This window comes from Hypanus sabinus, chromosome 2 (genome assembly GCF_030144855.1).
Source record: "Hypanus sabinus isolate sHypSab1 chromosome 2, sHypSab1.hap1, whole genome shotgun sequence".
Classification (NCBI taxonomy): Eukaryota; Metazoa; Chordata; class Chondrichthyes; order Myliobatiformes; family Dasyatidae; genus Hypanus; species Hypanus sabinus.
Genome location: NC_082707.1, coordinates 88,861,096 through 88,879,807, shown reverse-complemented (window position 1 = coordinate 88,879,807; position 18,712 = coordinate 88,861,096). Strand labels below are relative to the sequence as shown.

The 18,712-nt window shown below is 47.6% G+C and overlaps 1 protein-coding gene across 1 annotated transcript; it reads left to right on the top strand.

The window, feature by feature from the left end:
- Nucleotides 1-1,706: 1,706 nt before the first annotated feature.
- LOC132405204 (alpha-1,4-N-acetylglucosaminyltransferase-like) lies at nt 1,707-17,712 on the top strand. Its single transcript, XM_059989898.1, has 3 exons — nt 1,707-1,720; nt 8,305-8,780; nt 17,131-17,712. Exons 2-3 carry the CDS (start codon nt 8,337-8,339, stop codon nt 17,710-17,712), a joined length of 1,026 nt encoding a protein of 341 aa, XP_059845881.1. The 5' UTR covers nt 1,707-1,720; nt 8,305-8,336.
- Nucleotides 17,713-18,712: the final 1,000 nt, after the last annotated feature.

The window sequence follows — 18,712 nt, the reverse complement described above, 5'->3', positions numbered from 1 at the left end:
AAATTCATCATCAATTCTACTGGTCTTTTTGCACTTTTGATAACATTGAATTTACAGAAGCTGATCGGTAGCTGTTAGAATTCACCACACACCTCCCCTGGGCCACTACCCGACACAAACATTTGGCCGTGTTCACTGATCTCATTTCTTGAGATCTTTCCTCCACAGCATCATGACTCCCCAACTGTGCCCAGCTCAGTACATTGTAGTTTCCAGTCCTAAAAAATTAGTTCAAAAACAGAAACTTGGTGCCATCCTTTGTTTGATCATATTATAGTCTGCAAGGTGCAACACTGAATTAAACTTGCAGCTGAACAATTTTCCAGTTGTGGCTGAGCTGGGCATTTCTGATGAAAGGTCATCAGTCCATAACATTAACTCAGGTTCCTCTCTCTACACTGCTGCCGTACACACAGGGTATTTCCAACATTCTCCTTCCTGTCAGATTTCCAGTAACTGTGGTGTTCTGTGTCTCCTCGTTCCTGCACTGTCTTTCTCCCTCCCCATCCTCTCTCCTCTCCTTCTATTCACACGTCCTCACAGAGATCCACTGTGATTCACCAGCCACCAACACCCTCGCAGCTCACACCACCATGGTCCATGTAGCTCTGTCGCTGTTGTTCTGCACCCTTGATGCACCATCAATAACTCTCAGATATGTGAGGCAAGAGATAGGTTTTTATTAGTTGGAAGAAAGCACTGTCTGCAGCAAGAGACCATCGCACAACGTCCTGGAGACTGAGGGAAGAGCAGTGCCTCCAATTGCCTTTATACAGGGGTCCGTGGGAGGAGCCACAGGAGCAGTCAGCAGGGGGGGGGGGCGTGTCCAGACAGGTATATGTAGTTCACCACAACCTTATCACTGTCACTCACTTTGTCCTCTGCACCCCTCACTCTGCTCAGCAACTGGAAACATCTCTAGTTTTGATCTTCTCTGATTTCAATGAATCTTCACTGAATTGGATCATTAATTTCTCTTTTCCACTCTACTTGTACTGACTGACCCATGTTCCCCTGGTACTTTAAGATTTATTTCAGATTTTCATCATCTGCACTCTTTTGCCTTTCAAGCACCAAACACACTCTGCACAGTTAACAAGCCGTTTCTTGCCAGTGCAGGTTGAGAGCAGTACTCAGGTACTCACCAGCATATTCCCATGTTTTGCCTTGGGCATGATGGGGGGAGACCCATCAAAACGGCATCAAAACAGCAAATCTTCAGCAGAATTGTCCCTTAAGCTGTGGCACAGCTGGAATTTTGTGTGATATTTTCAGAGCAGTGCTTTTTGTGAAAGAGGTTGTCTTTCAGATAAATGCTTTGATGATTCCTTCCTTCCCAGCCTTTTATCTTTGCTACCGACCCAGTTTCACCTATCACCTTTTAGCTAGACTCATTCTTCTTCCCACACCTCTTTATTCTGCTATCTTCCACCCTGTCTTGCCAGTCCTGAAAGGGTCTTGGGATGAAACATCAACTGTTTATTCATTTCCATAGATACTGCCTGACCTGCTGAGTCCTTCAGCATTTTGTGTGAGTTGCTTTGTTTCTGCTTTTCATTTTCCACCAATAGCTGGCTTCCCCTCACCTGAGTTACAAGCAGAGCACACTGGGTGTGTCAAATATGCAAACAAGATTTATACTTCAGGTATAAAGTCAAACAACACCCGTAACATCCTTTTATTCACACAGAGCGGCATGAGTGAATCCCACTTAAAACTGGTAGGTGCCAATGAATTTTAAAATGTTTTCTCTGAATTATGTTGGGATTTCTTTTCATTTTGGGAAAATGTGTTTTAATTTTCATGAACTTGATCTCTTCGGATAACATCAGCCAGTGAGCAAACTGGGGATAGATTCAAGTTTGAGCAATTAGCTGATCTGTTTTTACAATGCTTGGCAAAGAAAACATTTTGACAATCAGGAATACTCTAATATCAGTTTTGAGTGTTGATGTCCAGACTTCACAAAAACAAAAAGCACAAAAAACATGTCATTAAGAAAAAGCTGTTTAGTATATTAATATGACTCAGACATAGCTTTGGTATTGTTTTGTTTTCTTTCACCATGTTTCTCATTAAAAGTATTAAAGAAATTAGAACAATCAGGATTATTGAAGTAATGTTCATGCTTCACTGAATTGGATCATTAATTTCTGGTTTCCACTCTACTTGTACTGCCAGACCCACGTTCCCCTGGTACGTTAAGATTTATTTCAGATTTTCATCATCTCTTTTATCTCTCAAGCACCAAACACACTCTGCACAGTTAACAAGCCAGTGCAGGTTGGGAGTGGTATTCATGTTTCCCTTAGTAATAGAACATAGAACATAGAATAGTACAGCACATTATAGGCCCTTCAGCCCACTATGTGGTGCTGACCCTCAAACTCTGCCTCCCATATAACCCCTCACCTCAAATTCCTTCATATACCTGTCTAGTAGACTTTTAAACTTCACTGGTGTATCTGCCTCCACCACTGACTCAGGCAGTGCATTCCACACACCAACCACTCTTTGAGTAAAAAACCTTCCTCTAATATCCCCCTTGAACTTCCCTCCCCTTAACTTAAAGCCATGTCCTCTTGTACTGAGCAGTGCTGCCCTGGGGAAGAAGCACTGACTGTCCACTCTGTCTATTCCTCTTAATCCCATGGGATAATGGACGGAGATCCATGCCAACCATTTGTGGCATCATGGCAGCAAATCTTCATTAAAACTGTCCCTAATGCTGTGACTCAGCTGGAATTTTGGGTGATATTTTCAATGTAGTGATAGCTGTGAGAGAGGCTGTCCTTAAGACAAAGGCTTTCATGTCGTCTGGAAAAGTTGAAATAAGAAGGTATTTCCTCTGCATGTGGACTGCCAGCATGATCAGCAGGTTAGAGATGAAGCGGGGATGGCAAGTAATGACTGTTGAAATCTCTGCCGGTGTTGCTTTCGGTATCCGGGAGCAGTTAAGAAAAAATCCATTGCACTTGTCATGGTTAATTCACTGACAGAATCGGAGATAACATTTGCAATCTTAGGATGGACACAGCTACACATACACAACACACACAGAAACATGGACACGTACAGACATAGACTTGCACACACACACAAGCACTCTGACTCAAAGGTATTTGCAAATGTAGTGATATGCATGTGTATTTACACACACACACATGCATTCAAACCCACATAGAGTTCAAGAGAGAGAGAGAGGGGCATTGATTGCTTGATGATTGGTGATGGTACGATTGTGTCATGATCCAGTGGACTTGTAATGACATGCTTGAGAACTGACATTTGATCTCTGCAAGTTAGCAAACAATTCACTGAACTAGACCCGTAGCACATTGTCAGGAAAAGAATGGTATTATCACTGACCTTTCAGAGAGGAATGCTGCGGGTTCAGGAGGGAGTAGGTTATTGTGGTGAACTATGTGCCTGTTGGGACACGCCCCTGCTGACTGCTCCTGTGGCTCCTCCCACAGGCCCCTGTATAAAGGAGACCTGCGGCCTGAAGATCGGCCTCATTCTCCAGGACCTAGTATGATAGACACTCACTCCTGGTTCCTTCTTCCAGTCAATAAAAGCCGATATCTCGCCTACGTCTCAGTGTGAGTTATTGATGGTGCATCAATTTTATTGACTGGAAGTTTTAAAACATGGAACCCGTTTTGCGTCCGGACCGGTTGGATTTGGACCCTCAAGACCCTGACGCAGCTCTCGCTTTTGAACACTGGCTTGCATGCTTCCAATCGTACTTGGCGGAGCTTCGTGCGACTGAACCCGCCGTTATGCACAGAATCCTACTCTCGAGGGTCTCCTCCAAAGTTTACTCCTTTATCCGGGACCTGCCGACCTACGAAGGGGCACTGGACGCCCTCAAACGACAGTACCTGCGGCCGGTGAACACCGTCTACGCAAGACATCGCTTAGCTACCCGGCAACAGCGGCCTGGCGAATCGTGCGCTGAGTTTCTCCGAGCACTACAGACGCTCGTCCGAGCTTGCGACTGCAAGACGCTCACGGCAGAACAGCATGCGGAGCTGCTGGTGCGAGACGCCTTTGTGACGGGACTGAGGTCAGTGTACATGCGCCAGCGGCTGCTGGAGAACTCGGATCTTACCTTAAGCTCGGCGATAGAGAAGGCCAACGCTCTAGAAGCTGCGCGGCATAACGCCGACGCTGTCCAGTCGCGCGATTCCCCGCCGGTTTCGTGGACGCCTCAGACCCCGCCACCGCCGGCTCCCGGGAGCGAATTCGCCAACGCCGCCGCCAGTCGCCATTCCACGAGCTCCCCGACCCAGACCACGGCTGTGGCCCGTAAGCCACTCGTGCTTTGTTATTTCTGTGGCCAAAAGAAACATCCTCGACAACGCTGTCCAGCGCGAGAAGCGACCTGCTCCAGCTGCGGAAAGCGGGGCCACTTCGCCAAGGTCTGTAAGTCTCAACCTCGAGCGGAGTGCAGCGCTGCGGGTGAAACGTGGGGGCCGCCATCTTGCATGCCGGGATGTGGGCGGCCATCTTTGTCGACGTCAGCACGCCCCGCCCCCGATCCTCGGATGCTGGCCGGGTACCCCGACGGCGATCCAACTCTGGCCACTGTGACTCTCGACCAAAGTGCCCCACACCAGCTTGCAAGGTCCATGATGGACATCCAGGTGCAGGGGCATTGGACTGGATGCCTGTTTGACACGGGCAGCACTGGGAGTTTTATTCACCCGGACACAGTGCAACGCTGCGGACTTGCTACGCGGCCGGTCAGTCGGAGGTTCCATTTGGCCTCTGGGTCGCAGTCCGCAGACATCCGGGCGGGTTGTGTAGCGACTTTGGTGGTGCAAGGCACAGTATATCGGGACTTTGAACTGCTGGTCATGCCTAATCTGTGTGCACCTGTGCTATTGGGGCTGGACTTCCAGAGCCATCTCGAAAGTGTGACTATGGTATACGACGGGCCCCTCCCACCACTCACTGTCAAGAATCCTCAGTTTTGTGGGACTTCTTCACATACCCCGCTACTGACCACACACACACACGGACACACACATCCCATCCAGAACCAGGCCAACAGCTGCGCTACCGACACTTGCAGCCTCTCCACTCTCAAGATCCCTCCCCCACCGCTGTTCGCCAACCTGACCCCCGACTGTAAACCTGTGGCAACCAAAAGCAGGAGGTACAGCGCGGGGGACCGGGCCTTCATTCGGTCGGAGGTGCAGCGGCTGCTCAGGGAGGGGATCATTGAGCCGAGCACAAGCCCTTGGAGGGCCCAGGTGGTTGTTGTTCGGACTGGGCAGAAAAATAGGATGGTGGTGGACTATAGTCAAACCATCAATAGGTTTACGCAGCTTGACGCATACCCCCTACCCCGCATCGCGGATATGGTCAACCAGATTGCTCAGTATAAGGTGTACTCGACAATAGATCTGAAATCCGCTTATCACCAGCTCCCCATCTGCCCAGAGGACCGCCCCTACACCGCCTTCGAGGCGGGCGGCCGGCTCTATCACTTCCTGCGCGTCCCTTTCGGTGTCACGAATGGTGTCTCTGTCTTCCAGAGGGAAATGGACCGGATGGTGGACCAGTACCAACTGCAGGCCACATTTCCCTATCTGGATAACATCACCATCTGTGGTCATGACAGGCCAGATCACGACGCCAACCTCCAACGGTTTCTCCAAGTGGCCGCAGCTCTGAACCTTACTTATAACAGGGACAAGTGTGTTTTTGGTACCACCCGCCTTGCTATACTTGGGTATGTCGTGGAAAACGGGGTTATTGGGCCTGATCCCGAACGTATGCGCCCCCTGTTAGAGCTCCCTCTTCCCACCACTCTCAAGGCCCTCAGACGGTGCCTGGGGTTTTTTTCCTATTACGCCCAATGGGTCCCCCATTACGCAGACAAGGCTCGCCCCCTGGTCAAGTCTACCTCGTTTCCCCTCTCTGCTGAGGCCTGCGCGGCCTTCAACTGCATTAAAGCGGACATTGCCAAAGCTACGATGCATGCAGTGGACGAGACCGCTCCCTTCCAAGTGGAGTGTGATGCCTCCGATTTCGCTCTGGCTGCTACCCTTAATCAGGAAGGCAGACCAGTAGCATTCTTTTCTCGCACCCTCCAAGGCTCTGAAATTCGGCACTCCGCGGTGGAGAAAGAAGCCCAGGCCATAGTGGAGGCTGTTAGGCACTGGAGGCACTATCTTGCTGGCAAAAGATTCACTGTGCTGACCGACCAGCGCTCGGTTGCGTTCCTGTTCAGCAACCAACAGCGGGGCAAGATCAAAAATGATAAGATTTTGCGGTGGAGGATAGAACTCTCCACCTACACCTATGATATCCTGTACCGGCCTGGCAGACTCAATGAGCCCCCTGATGCCCTATCCCGGGGAACATGTGCTAGCACACAGCTCGACCAGCTGTACGCCCTTCATGCTCAACTTTGCCATCCGGGGGTCACCCGATTTTACCATTTTGTGAAAGCTCGGAACCTGCCGTACTCCCTGGAGGACATCAGGACGATGACCAGGGACTGCCAAATTTGTGCCGAGTGCAAACCGCACTTCTACTGTCCTGACACGGCACAACTTGTCAAGGCCACCCGCCCTTTTGAACGCCTGAGTGTTGACTTTAAGGGCCCCCTTCCCTCCACTGACCGCAATGTCTATTTTCTCAGTGTTATTGACGAGTTCTCACAGTTCCCCTTTGCCATCCCCTGCCCCGACACCACTGCCACGTCCGTCATAAAAGCCCTGCGCCAGCTCTTCACTCTGTTCGGGTATCCCTGCTATATCCACAGTGATAGAGGGTCCTCCTTTATGAGTGAAGAGCTGCGCCAGTACTTGCTAGCTAGGGGCATTGCTACCAGTCGGACCACGAGTTATAATCCCCGGGGTAATGGCCAGGTAGAGCGGGAGAATGCCACAGTGTGGAAGGCCACACTTTTAGCCCTCAAGTCCAAAGGGTTGCCGGTCTCTCGATGGCAGGAGGTCCTCCCTGAGGCACTGCACTCTATCCGCTCTCTGTTATGTACGTCCACCAATGCCACCCCTCACGAACGCCTATTCTCTTTTCCCAGGAAGTCTGTCACTGGGACCACCCTACCAGTTTGGCTGACGTCCCCGGGGCCAGTGCTGCTCCGGAAACATGTGAGGAGCAATAAATACTCCCCGCTGGTAGAGAGGGTTCACCTTCTCCATGCGAACCCCCAGTATGCTTACGTGGTCTTACCTGATGGGCGGGAGGACACGGTCTCCATCCGCGACCTGGCACCCGCAGGTGCAGCAGACCACTACCCTGAAGGCTCTCCGGTAACTGTGAACCCTGCACCAGAGGTGACACCGTACTCACCAGGCCCTACACAGACTCCTCACGACACTTGTATACCGGGCGTTTCGTACGCATTTATACCAGGCGCCTCGCACATGCATGAGGGATCACCGGCGCCTAGTGGGCAAGAACACGCGCAACCCCCGTCCCCTGTGCAATCGCCAATGTTGCCGGCACCTATGCGGTCACAGCCGGTGCTACGTAGATCGCAGCGACAGATTCGACCGCCTGATCGGCTTGACTTGTAAGAACCTTCGCTACATGAGGACTTTTTCAAACGAAGGGGGGGTGAATGTGGTGAACTATGTGCCTGTTGGGACACGCCCCTGCTGACTGCTCCTGTGGCTCCTCCCACAGGCCCCTGTATAAAGGAGACCTGCGGCCTGAAGATCGGCCTCATTCTCCAGGACCTTGTATGATAGACACTCACTCCTGGTTCCTTCTTCCAGTCAATAAAAGCCGATATCTCGCCTACGTCTCAGTGTGAGTTATTGATGGTGCATCAGTTATAGTGAGAGAGGAAGAGTCAGTATCTTGGCCCTATCCTGTTTCTCTTTGTCAAATGGTATTTCCATTGTCTAATCCATGTCAGAGTCCAACCCATCCCATCACTGCACTTTCTAAAAACATAAAACTAACTTTTCTCTCGGTGCATTTCTGACAACGGGTTTTCAACCTGGATCGTGCGCTCTGTTTCCACAGTTGCATGTGACCTGTAGCTTTGTCTATTTTTATGTTATAAATCCTATGTCTGATCAGCTCAAAACTTTCATGATAACTTTGTCTTTGGGACCTTAATTCTAGATCCCAATACTTCAGAACAGTAAATGCTGGGGATTCATAATTTGCCAGTTTCTTTTAAACGTGTTTTTTTTAAAGAAAAAATTCTGCCATAAATAACAGGATTAATTTGTCTTCCTTTTCTATAAATCTAACTATGTCTTAGTTCATGCAGTCAATATTGAAAACAGAACATACATCTTTGTTTTGCAGGAACATTTGACAAACCATCTCAGCTCCACATTATGATCTCCATGCAGAAAGCATATTTCTTTGTCGTAATATTTGCAACTGCAGGTGTGTTGTACAAATGCTGGGATTTAGAAGGCTATTCCTCCATTCAAAGGTACATGCTTGGAATATTGCATGTAAAAAACGGATATGGTTCTGAAAAAGATGATCCTGATCTTGCATTCTTGTACCAGAATCCCGGGATTACATTTCTGGAGTCGACTGACAACGTAGAGCCGCCACCATTAGTGGTGTGTTCAGTGGAGTCTGCTGCTCTCCGAAACCCAGACAAACCAATCTATTACTTCATGAAGGGATTCAGTGGCAACTTGAGCCAGTATCCACAGCCTGAGTACAAAGTCATCCCATTGCTCTCCTCAGTGAGGAATGTCACCATTCTACCCTTGAATCTCACTGAACTGTTCGAAGACACTCCATTGAAAAGCTGGTATCAAAAGGTAAACAACAGAAACATTGCTTTGCCTGTTCTTTACTTTTTAATCAGTGTGTTGTTTCTGAGAGCATTTTACTGCAGGACAGATGTTAGAGGCAGGGCAGACACGCTAATGGACACCAAAGGGAAAGGAACATGGTGTATTTTGAGACAAGTAAGTGGAGAAAATTAATGTGACTAAAAATTTAAACTTGACACCTTGGGTCTCAATGGAAGACTGAGCAGAGATATCTGTGCAGCAGTCACTTGCCTAACCTGGCTTTGGATTCTCCAGTGTAGAAAGACAAGAATCCTGATGCAGTGCACTAAAGTTGGTAGATAATTTGTTGCTTGACCTGAAGGTCTAATTGAGCACCTGGAAGGTAGATAAGGAACTTCTATAAATAATGACTTCCCTTCTCACATGACCAAAGTGCAGAAACTTTTCCTCTATGTACATGCAAAGGTGCTGTATGATGGAAGATGATTACTGGTGGTAATAGGTGTTCGACGTAATTCCATAATGAAACTTCCAACATGTGGTCCAAAACCTAAAGTCAAAAGATGATGGATGACGGTGGGAGCCCACATATCCACACAACTCTGAAAACTTCTTAAAGAAACAGCACACAAGACACAAGCACTGCAAATCTACTTCATAAAGAGTCATAATATCTTCAGTTAGTCACAGCATAGTCCTCTGGAGCATAGAGTTAGTATTTAAATATCTTCCAGCACGTTACAATGAGTGAATATTTTAGGGAACTTGTTGATGCCAAGGTCAGTGTTAACTCCCGAACAACAAAGATATGATTTTATTTTGTTTAAGCAACTTCATTGTCAGTGTCTCAGTTCAATACCTGAGGTCCTCCACCTTTTCATCCCACAATCCCCTTTCTCACCCAGTGTGTACATGAGTACAAGGGAAAATGCACATCCCTACTAAATGCTTACATAGTCCTAGTTGACAGAACTCAACATTCTCCCATCCTTTTTGTGTATATATTGAAAAATATAAGTTAAAAAAATTCAAGACCATACAAATACCAATTAGGATATGAGAGTTAGTTTTAACCCCTGTCTTTAAAGAGGGTGACCACTTGCATTACTGAAGGTCCTAATGGAGTATCAGGTAAGGCTCTGAAACCCTGTGCCAACCAACAGGTGGTATTCAAGGACATTTTCAACCTCTCACTACTAAGGATGGAAGTTCCCACTTGCTTCAAAGAGGCAACAATTATAACAGTGCCTGAGAAAAATAATGTGAGCTGCCTTGATGGCTACCATCCAGCAGCACTCACATCGACTGTGATGAAATTCTTTGAGAGGTTGGTCATGACTAGACTGAACTCCTGCCTCAGCAAGGAGATGGAATCATTACAGTTTGCCTGTCACCACAGTAGGTCAACAGCAGATGCAATCTCAATGGCTCTTTACATGGCTTTAGACCACTTGGATAGCACAAACACCTATGTCAGGATGATGTTCATCGACTATAGCTCAGCATTTAATACCATCATAATTTCACTATCCTGATTGCTAAGCTATAGAACCTGGGCCTCTCTACCTCCCTCTGAAATTGGATCCTCAACCTGTGCAGATTGGTGATAGTACCTCCGCCTCGCTGATGATCAACACTGGTGCATCTCAGCGGTGTGTGCTTAGCCCAATGTTCTACTCTCTCTATACCATGACTGTGTGGCTAGGCATAGCTCAAATACCATGTATAAATTTGCTGATGATACATCCACTGTTGGTAGAATATCAGATGGAGATGACAGGGCATACATGAGCGAGATAAACCATCTAGTGGATTAGTGTTGCAGTAACAACCTTGCACTCAATGTCAGTAAGACAAAAGAGCTGATTGTGGACTTCAGGAAGGGTAAGACGAAGGAGCACACACCAATCCTCATAGAGGATCGGAAGTGAAGAGAGTGAGCAGGTTCAAGTTCCTGGGTGTCAAGATCTTTGAGGTGCTAACCTGGTCTCAACATACCTCTGCAGCTATAACAAAGGCAAGACAGTGACTATACTTCATTAGAAGCTTGAAGGAACGTGGGACCTCTGCACAGGACTGAAAGAAGCTGCAGAGGGTCATAAATTTAGTCAGCACCATCTTCGGTACTAGCGTGCAAAGTACTTAGGACATCTTCAAGCAGCGGTGCCTCAGAGAGTCAGCGTCCATTATTAAGAATCCCCAGCACGCAGTGCATGCCCTTCTCTCACTGCTACCATCAGGTAGGAGGTACAGAAGCTTAAGGGCACACACTCAGTGATTCAGGAACAGCTTCTATCCCTTTGCCATGTGATTCCTAAATGAACATTGACCCCATGAACGCCACCTCACATTTTTTAATATATATATGTAGCCTCCGTGACCCCAGTTGGCCCCCGTTCGCCAAGGGTGAACCGCCATCACCCCACCAATAGTGCAATACGTCGGTGTAAATACGGAGTAATGCCCCCCCAGTACACGCTCGCAATACAAAGATCAGACAATGCACCCAAAAGCGAGTAAATAGTTGCAACTTTGTAGTCATCTCTTAGTGATGGGTTAGTAGAAACAGATAATCTAAAGGTACCAAATAAGTAAGTTTATCAGTTTGTGCACATAATATTTTAATATTTTGTGGCTCACGCCTCCAGTTCCTTCCACAATGACCTTCCAAGCCTTCGGCCACCGTCCGAACCATCAACGTCCAGTATCCATCGCTCGAGAACCGCTGTCACACATCTGTCCTCCTCATTCTCCTCCTGAAAAAGACTGCGAACTCCTGCTCAGCTCACACATACAAGATAGCATAACAATTCTCCATTGGTTATTTTCCCCCTTATTGGTAGTCATAACCCAAACATACCAGACACAGAAACCCATGACAGTATTACAGAAAAGCCATTTTGTTAGCCTGAATGGTTAACACCACTATTACGGGTACTGAGAGTCCTACATTCTCCCCCAATCAAATTTAGTCATTCCCTTATGACGCTGATATAATTTGCCTATCCTTCCCGCAAAACACAAAGCCCAACCCAAGTGCAGAAAGCAGTGACATAACTCCCTAAAACAGTGGAGATCACACCCTGTTCCCTGGGTGCCACATAGGCCAATTTATCTGGGGGGGGCGCCTACTTCTCTGATACTCCCTATTCTACCTCCTCCACTTCCAACACTACAGAAGACTCATGGAAACTATGAGGTGAATCCTTCTGCACCGCAGAACCTTCTATCTCTTGCTCAGGCCCCACATCCTCCTCTCCAATGCCCTGTGGTACTCCTGACAGCCCATCACTAGCCTCCTTTACACCCTCTATCCCAGTGGGGGAAGGGCCAGAAGTCTCCTCATCCACCACAGGGGCATCAGTGAACAGCAGCATGTACCAATCATTCGAGTCATTTTCCTCTGAGTCAGTATCCATCTCCGGCTGGGTCCGGGCCCTCCTCTCCGGGTGTGGGCTCTTCCTCCACCCTGCATGGACACAAAGTCCTGGTATGAGGTGTAGCTGACATCTTGGGCTCCCGCTCTTCTTGTTCCTTGTGCCCCAGAGGCAACAGTTGATTCCAGTGGAGAATCTTAACAGGCCCCTTCCCATCTTCAGGCCGCACTCAGAAGACCCGTAAGTTGGGCGACTGACTCTCCACCACATAGGGAGTGCCTGACCAGTGATCAGCCAGCCCGTACTTCCCAGGCAATCCCAGATTCTTTATGAGGACTCGGTCTCCTGGCCAGAGTTGGGAGAACTTCACTTTCTGGTCATACCTCTTGTTATTTTCCCGATCCTGCTTGGCGGCCACTTCCCCAGCCAACTGATAAGCCCTTTGCATCTCCTTCTTCATATCAGCCACATACTTCAAGTAAGCTTTCAGCGCTACTTCCCCCATGGCCGTCCCGAAACAGAGGTCAATGAGCAACCTTGCCTCACATCCAAACATCAGATTATAGGGCGAGTAGACAGTAGCGTAATTGCGTGTACAGTTGTAGCCAACTGAACCAGATGTCCAATATGTTGACTCCATTGACTCTTTTTGCTGATCTCCAGCATACTGAGCATGTCTAGCAGGGTCTGATTAAACCTCTCTGGCTGGGGGTCGCCCTGCGGGTGGTATGGGATGGTCCTCGATTTCTCAATCCCCAGCATATCCAGTAACTCATCTATGAGCTTACTCTCGAAGTCCCGTCCCTGGTCACTGTGTACCCGTCGGGGAGGGCTGTAATGCACAAAATACTTCTCCCATAGCACTCTCCTCACTGTAGTCGCCCTCTGATCCTTGGTGGGGAGTGCTTGAGCACACCTGGTGTAATGATCCGTGATGACTAGGACACTCGCCGTGTTGCTGGAATCGGGTTCAATGGCCAGGAAATCCATACACACCAGGTCCAAAGGCCCGCACTCTGCAAGTGAGACAACGGAGCAGCTGGCACAGGCAGCGTCTTCCAGCGTATGTGACGTATGCAGGACTTGTAATACTTGTCGACCTCTGACCTCATTCGGGGCCAATAAAACCGGTCCTTGAGCAATCCATAGGTCTTCTCCACCCCCAAGTGTCCAGAGTCATCATGCAGTGACCTCATCACAACCCTCCGATACTTCTCAGGCAGGACCAGCTGCCAATGCTGAGGTTGGTCTGGGGGTGACGTTACCCGGTATAACATTTGGTTCTTCAACCACAACCGAGGCCACTCTCTCAGTAGCAGAGACACTGAGCCGTGTTGTGTCTTCTCCACCCGGGCCACGTCCCCCTTCCCCACTGTGTCCCAAATAGCGCCAATGCCAGGGTCATCTTGCTGAGCAGCTGCAATTTCCCCAGGACTCAACTCTGGCAGCTGTGGGGTCTTCAGAGTGGTTATGCCACGGTAAACTGGGGTAGGGCATCATCGGACGCCCCCAATGGGACCACCACACACTCTGGCCTCTCCTTTTCGTCGGCCTGCGTGGTGATAGCAAACTGACACATGGCCTTCACTCCGGATGCAGGAACACTCTCCCACTCCTCGTCCCCCTCCAGGTCCTCATGCTTCCATCAAGACAGAGCATCTGCATCGACATTCCGGCTCCCCGGCTGGTACTTCAGGCGAAAGTCATATGCAGACAAGGCGGCCAACCAACGATGACCGGTGGCGTCCAGTTTCGCCGAGGTCAGAATGTAGGTAAACAGGTTGTTGTCCGTCCACACCTCAAACTTGGCCCCGTAGAGATAGTCACTCAGTTTATCCACCACTGCCCATTTCAATGCCAGAAACTCCAACTTGTGGCTGGGGTAGTTCCTCTCGGAGGGTGCCAAACTCCGGCTGACAAATGCTACCGGCCTCAGCCCAGCACCCTGATCCTGATACAAGACGGCCCCTAACCCCTCCCGACTAGTATTGGTGTGTAGCACAAAGGGCAACCGGGGTTCCGCAAAAGCCAGCACCGGTGGCTTTTCATTAGGCTCATTAGCACCTTCATTAGCCTCGCTTCGTGTTCTTCCAAGGTGGATCCAAATATTATCAGGTTGTCCAAACATATCAGCACTTCAAGCAGGTTCATATCCCCCACGGTCTTCTCCATGACCCTCTGGAAGGTGGCAGCGGTCCCCGATATGCCCTGGGGCATCCTTTCGAACTGGTAAGATCTCAGAGGACATTCTCCTTATCCACCTCACTCATTAGAATCTGGTAATATCCACTCCTCAAATCCAACACACTGAACCACTTTGCCTCACTCAGACAGGCCAGCACGTCTTCGACCCTGGGGACCATATACTGGTCAGGGATGGTGCGTCTATTCAGGGTCCTATAGTCTACACACATACAAATCTTCCCATTTTTCTTCCTGGCCATGACTATCGGGGAAACATAAGGGCTGCGGGACTCTGAAATTATCTCAGCTTTCTTCAGCTTAACTCAAATGCTGCCACACATCGTTCACTTTGGCAGGGACCAGTTGCTGTGACCTTTCTCGAAACGAGGTGTCTTGAGTCACCCGGATGGTGTGGTGAGTGCTCCTGGAACAGCCCACGTAAAACTCATCTTGGTAAAAAACATCTTTCAGCATCAACATCTTCTCCACCATCCTCCGCACAAGCGAGGCCCAAAATTTAAACACCCCAGCGGTCAACTTATCCCTGTTTTCCAATGGTTCTCCCCCTGGGAGCCTCACGGGGATGCTGTGCATCACCGTCACTGGGAACAAATGCGCCAGGGGCATTCCTCGTTTAAAAGTGATCTCCCGTTGCATGGTGTTCCTGATGTTCACCACTACCCAGCGTGCCTTCACCACCGAGAGCTTCTGTAGCTCAGGCCTCACCAGCACCCCAGCTGGGAATCTCGATTCCCCCTCAAGATCCTCCAGGCTGTCCACTACAAAGGCTTCACCCTCAGGCACTCTGGGGTACCTGGGGATCCCCACCACTCTTGCTACCTCACTGGGCCATACCATCCTGGGCTTCGACTGGGCACACCATACAGTTCCTCTTTCCAATGCCGTGTCCCACCCATGGCAACCAGCCACATCCTTAAAGGTAGCTTGGAACACTGGGTGCACCAACAGTCCTCACCCACCTTCTCCTTGCAGGCCCCCGGGAGTTTCTGTACAATAGGAGTGTTGTTTGTTGTCCCTACCAAAACTGACACACCTACTTGCAACCAAGTCCAAGGCCTCATGAACCTCAGACACTCTCACCTCGGCCTCGAGGAACTTCAGCCTCACAGACAAATAAACATTGTATGGGTACTGACCAGCACTGATACCCTAAATTTCAAGGATGTCAGGGGTGAATGTGACAAATACTGATCGTAGAACGAATGGTACAATAGCGTGACCTGTGACCCTGTGTCTAGTATGGCTTTTGCATCTGTTCCCTCTATCCGGACTGACACACTGGATCGGGGTCCCACCAATCCTTCTGGGATAGGGTATTTTCCTCTCGGGGGTCTCGTGGCACATTGCTGGGAACATGTTTTCCCAGAGACTCCAGGCCGTTCCCTCACTGAGTCTCTTCTAAGTTTCACGACACCCTCATCCTTCATCCTTCAAAAACGCTAGGACCCGCTCTCGAAAATCTCCGACCCAGTTGCTGGCAACTCCTCAGGTGTCCCATCAAACCCATCAAATCTTTCCTCTGTGACAATATGCACGCCCCAAGGCCCTGTGTCACTGAGGTCACAGAGACGGTGTTAGTCCCACCACCGAGACGTCAGCACCAATCTGCACTAACACATACCTCTAACCGTACTCAAACATCGAATTAACACTTTGCCTGAGGTACACATGTGCACCCCACTTAATACGCAGGCATGAGTAACTGGTATGTCCTCGATCTCACATCAGAGTTCAATCTTATCTGAGTCCATCTCTCCTCGTTTAAACCGGGGCGAATTACCCCGTATGTGACAAATTCAAACCCAGACAAGAAACCCCCACAAATGTAGCCCAAGTTGGCCCCCATTCGCCTAGGGTGAACCGCCATCACCCCGCCAATAGTGCAATACTTTGGTGTAAATACAGAGTAATGCCCCCCCAGTACACGCTCGCAATAGAAATATCAGACAATGCACCCAAAAGTGAGTAAATAATTGCAACTTTGTAGTTATCTCTTAGTGATGGGTTAGTAGAAACAGATAATCTAAAGGCACCAAATAAGTAAGTTTATCAGTTTGTGCACATAATATTTTAATAGGTTGGAGCTCAGGCCTCTGGTTCCATCCACAACGACCTTCCAAGCCTTTGTTCACCATCTGAACCGCCAACATCCAGTATCCATTGCCCTGGAACCGCTGTCTGCTCCTCACACCTCCGTCCTCCTCGTTCTCCTCCAGGAAAAGACCATGAACTTCTGTTCAGCTTACACATACAAGGTAGCATAACAATTCTCCATTGGTTAGTTCCCCCCTTATCTACAGTCATAACCCAAACATACCACACACAGAAACCTATCACCACATTACAGAAAAGCCATTTTGTTAGCCTAAACAGTTAACACCACTGTTATGGGTACTGAGAGTCCTACATATATTATTTGTTTTTGCACATTTTTTAATCTATTCAATGTACATATACTGTAATTGATTGATTTATTTTTTCTTCAATATTATGTATTGCGGCTGCTGGTAATTTAACAAATTTCACAACACTTGCCGATAATAAACCAGATTCTGATACTGATATTAATAGAATTCATTATGCCTTCACTGTGTGCCTTTGACAGCAGAAGAGCTGGTGTCCTCCTTTGTGAGACACCCAACTAGAACTCCCTTTGTAGTTGACTATTATCTTAATTTCCTTTCTCATTATTTCTACATCTATATTTCTCTTCCTGATGTTAAATACAGTTCTTTATTATCACTGAAATACTCAGTTAATAGATGAAATTTTCCTTGTCATTTATACTGTAGGTAAATCCACAAAAGGAGAGGTTTTGGACTCATGTACTTGCTGATGGCTGCAGGTTAGCGTTGATCTGGAAATATGGAGGAATCTACCTGGATACTGACATTATATCACTGAGGTCTATGCCATTCGATAACTTTACCTGTCCACAGACCCCAAACGTTTTCAGTAATGGAGCAATGGGTTTCTATCAGAAGCATCATCCCTTTTTGTGGAATTGCATGGAAGATTTTGTGGCCCATTACATTGGACATGTTTGGGGTCAACAAGGTCCTCGACTGATCACCCGTGTGCTGAAGAGATGGTGCAATACTACTAAACTAGCCACCTTCATTGGCAAGGAATGCAATGGTATCTCTATATGGATCTCAAAACGTTTCTATCCAATCCAATATTCAGAATGGCAGAAGTACTTTGCTCCCTGGAAAAAGAAGCATATAGAACGGGTCTTTTCCAATACGTATGGAGCACATGTCTGGAACTTCATGAATAAACACAAGAAAAGAAAAGTTGCTGCTGGAAGTGGATCATTAATGGAACATTTCTTCCAGTTGCATTGTCCAAATACATACAAAAACTTAATTTAATCCAGCAATAGTACAGCATCATTTTGGACCTGATATTGTACAATGAGTGACATAATTAAATTGACAAGTGTGCATTCATTATTAAACTAGGAATTCTGACAAATGGATACCCTTTTATTCAATAATTCAATGGAAATACTCATCAGAATTGAAAACAAATTTCCAACTCCAGTTTTATGTGATGTAACTGGGCCAATGCATGATCTTCTATTTCACTTTTATAAATTGGAGAAGTGGTCTGAGTGAGTACTGGCACTGAGGAAACAGAAGAATTCACGGCTTCAGTTGTTGGCCAGGGGTCAATATAGTTCTGTTGGTATGAAGAGACAATCAACCATGAGCTTTGATTAATTAAGAACTATGTAGTGAGTTTTCCATCCTGGATCTGCTGATGAATTAGTCAACAGGAGATGTTGTTTCTGATCTGCAGTGACTATGACCTGCTGAAGATTGTGGTCACCTCCAAGCTGTAGTCAATGACCAGTAGACTGATGTACAGTCATTATGTGATGTGTAAGTATTTGCCAGTGACCATGAAGCAGCTGATCCACAGTCAGCTCCCCATAGAACAACAAAACTGCAACATTTGACAAGCTTCTCAGGTGAAAAATATTGAATGAGAAAAAAAAATGTTTCAGGTAATCAGGGACTTTGCATTGTTGCATTTACTTTTATCAAATTGTTTAATACTTTTGTATTTAGAAGAATGATGAATCTGCATTATTAGAGAATGGCCAAGTACATAGGAAACTGCACTTGAATAATTTACATAATTTAAGGAAGGATAGTTTAAAAAAAAGACTTAACAAGGAAGATGAGATTATTTCTATGCAAAGGAAAATATTGATGCTGAGGAAATCGCTGGGAAAACCAAATTGACTCTTGGATGCTGGGATATGACTGTAAAGCAATGAGTGCCATAAAGTTAGAGAACACACAGGCTTTCAGTTCACTTTGTACTGCACAAGAAGCTCCAGATATGAGTGTATATCAGTGACTG